Here is a 14120-nt window from a genome sequence, read left to right on the forward strand (position 1 = left end):
AAAAAGTAACTGGATTTCCCATTACAAAAAAGCTGAGGCATCACAATTTGATAGCATTCTACTTTATTAAAAAGAGTATTGTTTCCAAAATACTGGCTTTGGTTTACAAAAAGGCTAATACATTTTACATATAAATTTGTGTCCGAAGCTGCCTCAAAAGAAAGTTAGCATTAGTAGTGGTTTCTTGGTCCATAGTTGTAGCGATTTGGCAACAGTAGGTTTAGCTTTTTACAAACCAGGTGAAGTAAGTTTGAACAATTTGATGACCTTTACATGAAATTAAGCCGGCTTGCCATGACCAATTGCACCAAATAACTGTAACGGCGCTGATAAGAATGACCACAGCCTTTGGGACGTCTGCATCAAGTTCAGGGTAACGGAGATGCAGAAGTATTTAGTGGAGGAACAATTGAGTGGATGTGAAAAGGAAAGCCTGCTGGGTGCGGGGAGCGTCTGGATTGAAAGCACATGTTGGATTCATCTCAGGGGTTGAATTGTGGCCCTCTGACTGGACGTACATCGATGTGAGTGAGTGGGGACCGTAAGAAGGCACGTCAAGTGTCGGGACGATGGGGCGAGCTGAAAACGTCTCATTTCCTCGCGTTATAGAGTAAAACGTCCACAAATACTGGAACAATGACCCAAAAGAACGCTCTTGACTTTGATACTATACAATCAAAACCGCTCGTGTGGCTGATGGTCCTCGAACATCTTTTCTCGATTTGGGCCTTTTGAAAAATGAGTCAACAATTAGGATTTCGAGCCAGTACCTTGGGAAACAAAAGACCAGTGAATTGCATGTACTTTCTGTTGAAAATACTGTATATTCAAAGGCTTCAGCTTCTTGATAGACACAATTTTGAGGGCTTTCGACCGTAAAAAACAGATTTTGAATTGCCAATTGCCAAGACAACAGTCACAATCTTTCATCTCTCTGAAATCCACGTTTTTAGGTTTTGTTCGTTGTACTATTATATTTAGATCTCTTATAATTATTCATTTAAGTTTTTATCCCACCTTTTTCGTCCAACTAAAAGTCTCATTCGATTTCCCCGATTAACTAATGATTATGTTTTGTTGTCGATGTCTAAGGCGCAGACTGATGATGTCATGACACGGCGAGGATGGTCTTAGAAGTCGAATCGTCCTTTCGTTACAACCTTCATTTAGTTGCTATCATCTACTGTACATTGCATTAGAAAGCATTTAGTAACAATACAAAACATAAACAATTACACACAAAAGAAACATCTCATAATAAAGTGGCTCAAATATATATATATAATAGAATAAAAACAGGCTCCGATCTCACCGCCGTCACTATAATCCCTCTGTCATGCAGCTGTTACGACTCATTAGCTTTACATTCCCACCAAGGACCGGTGTTGGTACGAAAATACTGCATTTCACTGTTATGATAAAGAATATTCCATAAAAACATATAAGACATCATATATTTTAAATGTACACCAATCAGCTCGACCATATTGACCAACTATAAAAGACAACACAACAGACTGATTGGTGTGAATGTATAAATATTTGGTCTGTCTTTCCCAAATACACGTTGCGTAACAACTGCAATTCCACTTTTACCTCATCAACACTTTCACAATCGAGATCACGAGTGACAATCTGTGACCGTCAAAGATACAAAACAAAAGTGAAATGCATATACCGTATTTTCCGGACTATTAGTTGCACCTTTTTTCATAGTTTTGGCCGGGGTGCGATTTATACTTATATTTATACTTATATACTTATACTCCGGAGCGACTTTATGTGACATTATTTGTTATTTTCACACTTGCAACCGCATTTCATACTCCAGTGTGACTTATATATGTTTTTTTCTTCTCTATTGTGCATTTTTTGGCTGGTGCGACTTATGGTCCGGAAAATACGATAATGACTGAGTAGATATATTCAGCACCGTAAGATCAGAACTCAATCTTACCAGCAAGTATAAGACATGTAATGGTACATCGCCCTTTGTTGTCGATATTGGGATATTATAAACCCGGGCGGCTGTAGACATGTGTTGGATAGGCAATGCCAGTTATAATCAGCTGTGGTTTGTGTAGTTTGGGATTGAACGTCAGAAAACAAACATTATTGTCAAAACACTGTGTTGGACGCGCAAAAGGTCTAAAGTGTAAAGTAAACTCAACAGAACAACATGTCACTGCTCAAGTTTTTTGTTCCGTGCTTACGTCCATGGACAGTTATCCAGTTTACTTAACTCTTGTGACCGTTGGTTCATCTGCTTCTCTATTTTGGACCGATGACTGGTCAAATCAAAATTTGGGAGGATTTTGGGCTTGACAAAAATAAATTGATTTGAAAATACATTCATCACACTTTGGAGTTGTGATATTTTTGTTCAAACGTTAAATTAAGTATTACACATTTTATAAATCGCCTTTGGTTTATTATTTATTACTATTTGTTTTATGAGGCTGATGACACAATCCCGAGCTCTATTGTTGTTGCTTAAATGTCAATCACTCAAAAGTAACCTTAGCCATTACAATCTTTGAACTGGTCCCAAGCCTGGTTAAAATAAGAAATCTTGCCACTTTTCCACTAAACAATTAATATACAAGGACATCAACATTTAATAGGCAACGATTAACCATGACCACGGCCTGAAAACTCCATGTAGATTGAATGGGAAACAAAACTTTGTCCCTCTTTCAGGATGTTTCTTGGCGCATTATGTGTATTTTTAGCAAGACTAATTCAAGTCGACTTTGTCTTATTGGTAGTTGCTGACCTGGGCCCAACCCCGGAAAACAAAAAAACACAGCAGGCGGCGCTCGTAGCATTCAGCCCGCAGCTGCCGTTAGCATTCTTGGAGAGTTGTTGGGTCATCGTTGGACCACTTTCTCCTTTTCCCTGCTTTCATATCTGTATTTGTAACAAAACTTCTCCTGGTTGTTGAACAGTGGGTGGCAGAGCAGCTTCTTCTACATTAAAATGAATGGATGGCTTCCCCCACAGTGGTCCGTTAGTGGGCGTTTATTCTGTTAGTTATGCGGTGGTCTCGAGTAAGCGGGCTGAACACGGCGTTTTGTGGTCGTGGTTCACAGTCAGACCTGAGGTGAGGCTGTGGACGGTCGATTTTGACGGTGAAGTGCTGTTTTGAAGGCAGTCCAGCAGAGAGGCGATGGGTCATACAGCAAGTACATCCATAGCAGTGATAAGGAGGAGGTATATATGGGTTCACCCTGGAGTAACCATGGCTGACGCAGTAGACTTTCAGAAGTTACATCTTCTTGTTGTTGCGTCTTCTGGACTTCTTCACCCTGAAAGACGGAGAAAGACGTCATTGTTTCTTCCATTATCACTGCAATTGTGTGTGTTGAACTGGGAAATAGCACTTTCACACGTTTCCCTAAGATACTTTCAATACAATACAGCTTGATACAATGGATCAAATTCACCACTGGATTGAGGAGTAAGTTATTGAAGTTCTCATCATCTAAACGGGTGGGTTGACTTTGCTTCAAAATACAAATGTAAAAAGTGACCTTGGAAAACTAGGGGTTAAGATCATTCTAAATCAAGATGAAAAGAAATGTACTGTGGTATTTTTGTAATGTAAACATAGCCACTGTAATGTCAAGTTTGTTTAAAAATGGAAAAAGGGGAAAAAATGAACAATGTGTTGTAAATGCTCTGATTTGTTACTGTTCTAATGCGCCACCTGGAGTGTTTATGATTTAGGGAGTAACAGACGTGCTGCGGGGCCATAATCACCCCCAGACAAATAATACTCACATCGTTTTACAAGAGCCAGGACCATTTTTAACTGCACCGCTTGTTAACGTTGGAGCAGTTTACTGTGAACATGTCCTTATTCTGCTAATTCAAGGTTTTGTTACAGTGAATAAAAGCTGATTATGGCTTTAAATATAAAGTACATAATGTCAGACTATTGGCCCCGTCTCCCTGTGTAACGTCAAGCTCGTCTTGTTCAGGGGTAATAACACAAAGTCTGATATTTCACAGTTACAACGTCTAAGATCATTTCTTGCTGAACAAAAAAACATATTATTTCCTGAACATAAACCAGAGAGCAGTTTAATCAGTACAATTTAAAACAAGAAACAGTCAAACGTCTTTGTCCAGAGCCTGAACTCAAATGTGCTTTTACTGCCACAGAATTAGCTGATGACTTTGATTAAAAAGATCCAACCTGATCATTGACGTTATTAAAATGATGTGAATTGCCTAGTTTTTTCTTTTAATCATTTTCTCACATTGTTTACTGCATTTCCTTTTTCACGTATTGAATTCTCAAGTGTCATTTCTCACATAAAACTTGTACATGTCATGCTATAAATGGTTTGTTCGTGTAGACTGCGCTGACAGCTTGTAGATTTAGCCTTGTGCTGACAATCTCACAGATCATCCTTCACTCACTGTGTACGTTTCAAAGAATAACTGCCAGCTCCAGAGGTTTATGTCTCCTTAAGTGGCACTCGGGGTCGACTAAAGTATTAGATTTATGCCTTAAGCAGTGTGAAGTGCAAGTGTGTATTTTCTTACTTGTTAATGGCGTTCTTTAAGTACTGCTGAAGCCACTTGGTCTCAGGGTTGATGCACACTTCCCTGTTGTTCTTAAGCTTGGCTCTGGAGAGGAAGAAAACACAAGTGAATTTCCAAATGGTAATAGGACACTTAATGAAACTCGAGCAGCTCGGCAAATATTTCATGGGTTCTAAAGTTCAGCAGGGAATTCTTAACCCTATTCACTCAATCTTATCTATATAGACATATCACATCCTTTTGGAGAGAAGACAACTTTACCACGAGATAAACTTAAATGAAAGACGTGGATAATTTACAACACGTCCGAATCTAAACCAAAGCATCGGCGCGTTTAAGCTGTCACTGTATTATGTGAACTATCTGATTTAGTTTACAAAATCTCAACCCAACGCCTTGGTTAAACGAAGCACATCCTATTATCCGTCAAAATTTAATCCGGGGATTACAGAATCTAACAGTGTGTCACAGCCCTGTTGGAGGTGAAAGCCAGCTGGATCTTTTCTGACTCCAAAGACTCAAGACCAGTAACTCATAAAACCGTCCAAATAACGACTTGGTGAACATCTTTGATCATGATTTTGTAGGAAAAGAACAAGTTTAGCTGGTCAGTTTGAGACATTTTTCCTCACAGCGGCAGGAGGATAGAGAAAGTTCAGTATAAAGCTGGTCTTTCACTTGTTTTACTTGTTTTTTTTAGCATTTATGTCAGTTCAAACCTGGATGAATTTAGGAGCTTGTGTCAGGAAGAGCTTTTGGTGTACAACTTAATCCAAATAAATTGAGCCACAACTGTAGATATACACAGTAAACTATCTCATATCTGTACTCAAACTAAACAGCACAATGCCTCTAATACTACTACCACTATAACAACTGATATCAGGCTTATTAGTACTCATTACTAGCCAAAATATTGTCAAATAAATACACCAAAAGCTGCTTGAGCACTTATTCTCTGCTGCCTGAGCGGTCCTTTCCCTCGACTTGTTTCTCACGCAGCCTCTCGTCGGAGCTGTTCTGTGAGTGATGTTTGAGCTCAATATTTATGAGTGGATTTGTGTGTTATCACAGCGACGTTCAGAGGAGGAGTTGAGTGGGAGGCCAGCGGAGGATCGAGGGGCTGTCGACACATTTCAAAAACATGTGGATCTGACGCCTCGGTGGCAAAAAGGTCCCGGGTGTGAGTGCGAGCCCTGGCACCCACGGGCTGTGTCTTGTCCTCCCCAAATCATCGTGCCACGAAACATCCATCATAATCCTTACACGCTTCTTTGGGCTGTCAGGGGTCGCTCAAGTTCAAAGGCAAAATGAACCGTGGCATATGAGAAAGAGGTCAAAGCGTTACAATTTACTCTTTATCTAACATCCAAGTTGAGTCTTTTTTGTGCAATAAAAATGATAGTCCATCCTTTTTTGAGAAGGTCCCCTCAACTTATAATAATAATTGTTGTAGAAGAAAAAAACTTTTCAAATGGTGATATCTGTTTTTGCAAATGAACTCTTCCTTCTGTTTCTATAACTAGACTATGCAAATGTGGCTTGAAATGTTCAATTGAAATTATGGCTGACTTGGTTGATATTGAGCTATAATTCATATGGTTCCTTTAGTGATTTCAGTGTTTGCGGTCATTCTTTTTTTATGTTTAATACGGCTGCTACTAACGATCATTTTGTTCATCGATTATTCTTTTGATTAATCGATTAGATGTTTAGAATGCAAAATGCCTGTAAATATCAGATTTTTACTCAATTTCACCGAAATGAGGATATAAAATGACACAGCTTGAGGTCGTCCTGATAGAATATTACACATACATTATTTTTTTTTTATACATTTTCTAATGTTAGTTCTGCTTTGTACAAGTAATAAAACCTCTTCTCTCACACATGGCATGTGTTGGAGTCTGTTCATAGTCTGGATAATGATTATTCGATGACTAAATTAGCTGAAAATTATCTCAATAATCGATTAACTTGTTGCAGTCCTAATATTTAATGATTAATTCAACACATCTAGTTTTGTTTGCGTTTAGAGTCCTTATCATTATAACTTTGCTCATGACTGAACACGCCTCATTGACCTCGCAGCATGCATTTACCTCTCTAATACTCTCTGGATTTGGGCCCTGGCTTTCAACACACAACTCTTCAACATAAAAGCCGGCGTCAAACCAGGCATCAGCCCTGAATCCCCACACCTCTGTGACTGTGTTTGCCTTGGCCTCCCCCCTTCCTGCTCGTGTTTTATTAGGGGTGGCCCTGCTCATCTCCTCGTGGGGCGCTGCGGTTTTGTGTTTTGATGCTTCTGCCTTCGTCCTGTTTGTCCTGACTGCGAGAGAGGAGTCTGGCGGACCAGCTGACAGAGAAACCCCCTTTGTCCTAATTGACTTGGTTGGAATTCGGGCACTGGAGTTCCACAAGCAGCAGGTAGTAATTATTTCACAGCCAGTTAGGACCAACAGCATGGTGGGATGGCTGAGTGTGATGGGACAGGGCCGGGGCAGCGCGGGGGTGGGACGGAGCGGCGGATAGTGTTACGGGCTTGTCTTTCATCTGTCCCGAAAAGAGAAACGAGTGTTTGCCTCCTGTGGATTGGTGTGACTCCAACTGCTTTCCTCCACCTTTAACCGCAGCTTCACCTTTCAAAATCTCATACGCTTATTTTTTAATCTCTGGACAAGGAAACGCTGAATACACAATATCTTGATAATACAGAATAATTACAATTTCATTATCGTCAAAAGTCAGATTAGTCAGACCCAAACCTGGCTGGATCAGTGGAAACTTAAAAAACATTTAAACTAGCTTTAAACTACGACATACTTTGATCATTATTTCACATTTCGTTCATGATAAACCTCATTATTGATCTAAATTGGCTCAATAATAGAAACAGGTAAAGTGACTCACCGAAGCAAATTCTCAGTTACTTTTATTGTGGAAAAATTGCTACATGACATTTTTAACAATATAAAGGATTTTTATGATGAGGGAACATAGTAATAACATGGCTAAAAGCTCATAAAAGTGTATTTTACGTCATATGTTTCCTTTAAAGGCCTGTATATACCTGCACTATATGTCAAAGAAATTAAAATAAAACTATGACTAGATGTAGAACTGCTGGGTTTCAGACAACATCACAACAATATTGACCAATAATGTTCGGCGAAAATGTATATTCCTGATTTTTCTTGATATGTAACGGTGTAGAATCTAGTCGCTAAAAGAGATGATCAAGTTCAACATTTTGTGAATTTGACTTTTAGATATTGTCAATAAGGAAATGTTTGCCTTTGACTCATTTGCCCCAAACCAGGGAATCGAGGATCTGAAAAATCAACAAAATGATGCACGATCCAAAAATATAAATTTAGCAGATACTGAGCCGTCTCTGGGCATGAGACACAATGGCTCAGCAGCAAGACAAAGAAAATCACTTTGACCTATAGTTATTGCTTCCTTCATGACACAGACACAGCTCGGGCCATTATTACTTTCCTTTGTGGGAATGTCGCACAAGAAAGGAAGGATATAGCAGACATACATTAACTTTTGTCAAATAATGTGCACATTATGCCAGTCAATATACAGTGTGTCTCCATATATTCCTCTTTTAAATGTCCAGGTGTAACCCACTGTTTGGATACCGCTGTACGTATGCGTTTTATTTTATTCTATTCTATGAGACTGCGGCACAATGCCTCAACCTGCACGTAGCACATCGAAACCGCTGTTCATATCTACAGATCCATCAGGGCGATATGGCACTAATATAATTCTCTGTCAGCGCTCGCTCCAGCTCATGAGGTGTGGAGAAGAACGTCACGCTCGGGCACAGGCAGGTATTTGTGTGTGTGTGTGTGTGTGTGTGTAACGGGGTGATGCGGGGTTCAGGACTCACATGACTTGGAAGGGGCAGTTGGGTGTGTGCAGGAACTTGAGCTCTCGGATGCTTCTCTGCGGGACGGTGTTGAGGGTGGAGCGACACCAGCAGCGCTCCACCAGGCTGATGGGCTTGGCTGCAGAGAGACAAAACGCACACAATGTTAGCGGACAAATGTGGATGATAATAATGTGGAAATTCTTAAATAATGTATTTAAATTAGCAGCCTAATTGATGGATTTAGCGCAGTAATTAACAGAGCTGGAGGGTTTTAGCATTTGGGCGCTTAATTGTACGATGATGTCTTAGTCGACCAAAATGTATATAAGTAATTGACTAAATTAACTGGTATTATAAGGATTTGGGAGTACATTTATGCTGCCTTTTAATATACAGCCTTGTACTTGTACTTTTTTCTGTACAAATCTGGTGAGCTGTGGTCTTGAAAGTGCAATTTGCCTCAGCTGTTTGATTAGGACAGATACTTCATAGTCTAGAGCCTAGTAATTAATAATTAAACTTGCAGGAAAAGAGTGCAAAAAGTGTCAAATAAATAAACCTGTGCTCTTGGATTGAATCATGTGAAAAATCTAAATTAGTCTAAAACGTGGCTTGCAATTGTTTCAATATTATCATTAATTGTTATATTTTCCTTTGCAATGTATCACACTTTAATACTGTAACAGGTGATGAACCAGCTGATAATATGGATTTTCACAATGTTTTTTTGTTTGTTTTGTTATGCATTACTACATATTTACTCTATGATCTTATCTTATGCCTCATCATTTTCCAAAGCAGACAAACTTCAGCATGTGCAGTTCCCCCTTGAACAAAACCTGGGACCGTATGACTTTACCTGCTCCAGACGGAACAACAAGGCGCTCATTAAAAAGAGATTAGGCCTATTCTCTCTGCGCATTCACGATGCTTTCAGCGGCCTCTCTCCGACGAGGGCCCTCCACATCCAATCTCCAATATTCAGGCTGATTTGCAAAGGGCCACTCCAGCCACAGCCTCGATCACCTCCACTCAACAAACACTCAGCCATATTAGTGAAAATCGTCCGTGTTTCTATGGATGCTGAACAACAACTCATGCTATAACAATAGTAAAGCCAACGGTGAAATGCAACGAGCAAAATAATTGAACACTAAAGATCAAATGGGTTTAATTGGCCAAGCAACAATGGTCAATGTACTTTTTATTATAAGCTCATAGGCAGCATTGGGAAGAATACTTTTACTACTATTAAGTTACAGAATTCTGAATAGTGAAAATACAAATATTGAGTCTCATTGTATAACAGTCTAAAGCCACGACATTTTATGCATTTTTATCATTAATTAGAGAAGGAAAAGTTAATCAACAGAGTTTTCTCACTTAATGCTGCACAGTTTGAAGCATAACTTGCGTGATCAAATACCTTATTGCAATTCTTTATTTTCTGTGTGTATTTAGTTTCTTCCCAACACATTTGTAATATATATATACATAGATCATCGTTCTTTTAACACACGGAGTCAAAAGTTCAACTGCGTTTCTAGCTATTTGAAAAGCCATTGCTCGTTGAAGATTGCACGTGTGATGAACGACATTAAACCGAATAAAGAAATAAACAATACATTTACTCATCTTGTTACTGCTATTGTGATAAAGTCCATTGTCACTATTACTTTTAGTCATACTTTTACTGCGACTAGTACAGTACAGCTAACACCGCGTCTATCTTTTATTCTCATACAAAATAAACTTTCTCATAACATGTGTTTAGTCAGTTATTGGTTCCTTCGTTTCCTCCACCAGATAAACCCACATTGGCTCAACCAGAATCTCTAACATGTCTTTGTTGTGGCTTGTCCATAATGCTAATGCCATGCGCCTCTCCATCGCCTCAACAAATGCCAAATGGTAAATCCTCACTTATATCACACTCATGATACCGGCCCATTCGCGGCTCCTTTTTCATGCTAAAGACGGGGATCATTATGCAACGAGCAGCAACGCCAAGGCATCACGGCAGATAGCGTTGTTTATCTCTAATTAGAAAGTGATTAAAGCAAAACAAATACACGCTCGGAGTTAAATATGCAGCGCTCGGGGAGGCAAAATAACAAGCTTAGCATAAGGCAGAGACGTGTGGGCCACTTGACACACACGGCCGCTAACACACTGAAGATGTTTGCAATAGTTACAGAGCAATTTGGATATATACAAGACGTTAATGACCTATGTAATATGCAAACGAAGAGGTTATCAATACTTTTCCAATTGTCACATGAGCTTTAAACATAGAGATGATCGCATAAACCTTTATCCAGCAAATATACTATAGCAACTATATTTTAAGGGAGTTTTGTGATGCTTGAAATGCATTGAAATTGGTTTAACTGCTTTTGTTGAATAATAGATTGGAAAGTATAATGTTAAACTTATTTTACATCATTACTATGTGGTTAGTTGAATATATGGACAACATTCACAAACCTTTATCTGCTGAAAGTCATAATACCAAGTGGAAGAAGATCATTCAATTTCCCAAAATTAAACGGAGCAGTAAAGAATCTTGTTTGTAAATTCTTGAATTAACACATTTCAGTTCATTTTGAAACGGGAACAAAGCAAAGTAGCAAAAGGAAATTCATACCAACTAATGTGCAATTTCTATATTTTAACCTAAAATAGAATGCTGAGGTGATTTTTACCATAACTTTAAAAAAAACACACCAAGCCATCAAAAACGTTCATTCAGGATCAATAATTCTTCCACTCACCATCGGTCGCCGGCGCGTGTGTGGCCAGAGCGAGCAGGGCCACGAGCGGCAGCAGTTTGACATCCATGTCGGCAGGTCAACTCTCTGTCAGGACGTCTGTGTCTGTTACTATCCCGTGCTCGACTGTGCGCCTGCAGCTCCACTCTCCTCTGTTAAATCTACTGAGGAAGGAGACCCACCACTTTCTCAGGACGGGCCCATGGGGAGAGAGAGAGAGAGAGGCTGGGAGGGAGGGGTGACAGAGAGGGGGAGAGGTGGTGGTCCCAGAATGAGGAGGGGAGGGGTCGCAGGGACTTCCTCGAGTGTGAATGTGTTGGCTCAGTATCAAGGAGAAAGTCTGGGGGGAATTCTCGCATTGTTTCTGTCAATTTGAGTGTAGAGCGTCAGTCCGTGCCCCCGGTGTTACACTTTTCAATGTGTGCCAGAGAGGAACTCGCAAGTTTTGTATATTTTTGTGCCCTGGCTGTGCCCTGTCCCATCTGGCATCCATTTATACCCAGCTTTACGTCTTTATTAGCCCTTTTAGACCACTGTCTCCCACGGCAAATTATATTAATGCTAAAGTACATGTAAAGATATGAGGGAGGCGAATGTTGGATGGACTGTGGATTGTGTCCAACCAATGTGACGTAACAAAACTCCCTGTTCGTTTAGTCTTTTCCTCTCTCTTTCGCTCTCTGCCAGGTGAGGAGCTTGTCCAAAATTGTATCCTTGAAAAGTAAGGAGGTGGGTTTTGCAACATAAGGGTTCAAACAAAATACCCTGTGGACGTCGTTATTACAAACTTCCAGTAATTACATATACGGTAATATGTGTGTTTATTATGTCAATCACCTACAACAGGGGTGTCCAAACTTTTTTCACCGATGGCCACATTTTGAAACTTATTTGGAGCAGAGGGCCACAAACAACCCGACAATTAACCCGACATTAATAATAGGTTGTTATCACATAAAAATGCTTGAATTCTTCCAATTTTACAGTAAAAGTACTACTTTTTGTTGTTTGGACCAACTTAGCAGGAAGCCAGAGGGCCAACAAAAATTGGTCTGCGGGCCGCATTTGGCCCCCGGGCCGTAGTTTGGACATGCCTGACCTACAATGATGATGTGATTTACCCTCCTGAAGAGAAAGTCACTTTAATAAAGACATGTAAACATCTCTATGGGCGTGTTTGAGCCCAGTTTAGTCCTGATGTAGACTTGGTTTGGTCATGTACTAGTCCTGGATTGGCCCTGGATCGGTTCATGATTTTGTCCTGGTTTAGTCCCTGGTCAAGAGTGAAATCTCTATGTCGTTTGCTGTGGAATTGTAGAATGACTTCATTACAACAATACAGTCTATTGTTTCATTGATTCATTGATTCATTGATTTAGGTTGTTTTATTATTATTATATATAATTATTATTATTATTATTATTTATTTATAGCTGTTTTAAGAATCCTCAGTAGTTCTATTTGCTTTCTTTGGGTCCTAAAACAACAATAATTTGTTATAAAAATAATGTATAGGAAATTACTTGAAATCGGCTCTGGTTGGTTTTCTCTTATTGGCTTTTTTTGGTCTACTTCTCATAGGCCTTTTCCAAACTGTGAAGCTGCATATTCAAATAGTCCTGATGCCAAAAGTGGATGTGGAGCCGCTGGACCTCATTCAAACCCCCCTCTGGCTCTCTTTTCCTCTGTCACCACGGGCCTCACTCTCACTATTAGAACCAGCCGCCTCTACACAGTCTGTTGGCTCTGGTCCGCTCACTGTTTACAAGCCTGAATCACCACCAACGAGGCCGTGGCTCCTGCTGCTGCTGCTGCTGCTGCTCCTGCTGCTGCTGCTGCTGCTCCTGCTGCTGCTGCTCCTGCTGCTGCTGCTGCTGCTCCTGCTGCTGCTGCTCCTGCTGCTCCTGCTGCTGCTGCTGCTGCTGCTGCTGCTCCTGCTGCTGCTGCTCCTGCTGCTGCTGTTGCTCCTGCTGCTGCTGCTGCTGCTCCTGCTGCTGCTGCTGCTCCTGCTGCTGCTGCTGCTGCTGCTGCTCCTGCTGCTCCTGCTGCTGCTGCTCCTGCTGCTGCTGCTGCTCCTGCTGCTGCTGCTGCTCCTGCTGCTGCTCCTGCTGCTCCTGCTGCTGCTGCTGCTGCTGCTCTGCTGCTGCTGTTGCTCCTGCTGCTGCTGCTGCTGCTCCTGCTGCTCCTGCTGCTCCTGCTGCTGCTGCTCTGCTGCTGCTGTTGCTCCTGCTGCTGCTCCTGCTGCTGCTGCTGCTGCTGCTGCTCCTGCTGCTCCTGCTGCTGCTGCTCCTGCTGCTGCTCCTGCTGCTCCTGCTCCTGCTGCTGCTGCTGCTGCTGCTGCTCTGCTGCTGCTGTTGCTCCTGCTGCTGCTGCTCCTGCTGCTCCTGCTGCTGCTGCTCTGCTGCTGCTGTTGCTCCTGCTGCTGCTCCTGCTGCTGCTGCTGCTCCTGCTGCTGCTGCTGCTGCTGCTCCTGCTGCTCCTGCTGCTCCTGCTGCTGCTGCTGCTCCTGCTGCTCCTGCTGCTGCTCCTGCTGCTGCTGCTGCTGCTGCTGTTGCTCCTGCTGCTCCTGCTGCTGCTGCTCCTGCTGCTCCTGCTGCTGCTGCTGCTGCTGCTGCTGCTCTGCTGCTGCTGTTGCTCCTGCTGCTGCTGCTGCTCCTCCTGCTGCTGCTGCTGCTCCTGCTGCTGCTGCTGCTGCTGCTGCTCCTGCTGCTCCTGCTGCTCCTGCTGCTGCTGCTGCTCCTGCTGCTGCTGCTAATCCTGCTGCTGCTGCTCCTGCTGCTGCTGTTGCTCCTGCTGCTGCTGCTGCTCCTGCTGTTGCTGCTGCTCCTGCTGCTGCTGCTGCTCCTGCTGCTGCTGCTCCTGCTGCTGCTGCTGCTGCTGCTGCTGCTGCTGCTGCTGCTGCTGCT

General features: G+C 41.8%; 2 protein-coding genes across 2 annotated transcripts in view; one reads left to right on the top strand and one right to left on the bottom strand.

Moving 5' to 3' along the window:
• The window catches only part of crebbpa (CREB binding protein a), a 347948-nt gene that overhangs the window by 103128 nt on the left and 230700 nt on the right, over positions 1-14120 (top strand). The window lies entirely within an intron of this gene.
• cxcl12b (chemokine (C-X-C motif) ligand 12b (stromal cell-derived factor 1)) lies at positions 47-11383 on the bottom strand. The gene is made up of 4 exons (XM_072462392.1): positions 11218-11383; positions 8462-8579; positions 4555-4638; positions 47-3308 (listed from the first exon to the last, which is right to left on the bottom strand). The coding sequence occupies exons 1-4, from the start codon at positions 11282-11284 to the stop codon at positions 3269-3271; spliced, it is 309 nt and encodes a 102-aa protein (XP_072318493.1). The 5' UTR covers positions 11285-11383; the 3' UTR covers positions 47-3268.

The sequence above is a fragment of the Eucyclogobius newberryi genome, unplaced genomic scaffold, assembly GCF_026437365.1.
Source record: "Eucyclogobius newberryi isolate DKJ021-1_F unplaced genomic scaffold, fEucNew1.0.hap1 SCAF_4, whole genome shotgun sequence".
NCBI classification, from domain to species: Eukaryota; Metazoa; Chordata; class Actinopteri; order Gobiiformes; family Gobiidae; genus Eucyclogobius; species Eucyclogobius newberryi.

Bases quoted from the DNA above. Each gene is read 5' to 3' on its own strand.
- cxcl12b (XM_072462392.1), bottom strand. From the start codon at position 11,284: ATGGATGTCAAACTGCTGCCGCTCGTGGCCCTGCTCGCTCTGGCCACA. The intron at 8,580-11,217 runs GTGAGTGGAAGA...GTCTCTCTGCAG, and splicing joins ACACGCGCCGGCGACCGATG to CCAAGCCCATCAGCCTGGTG. The intron at 3,309-4,554 runs GTAAGAAAATAC...TCCGTCTTTCAG, and splicing joins TTAAAGAACGCCATTAACAA to GGTGAAGAAGTCCAGAAGAC.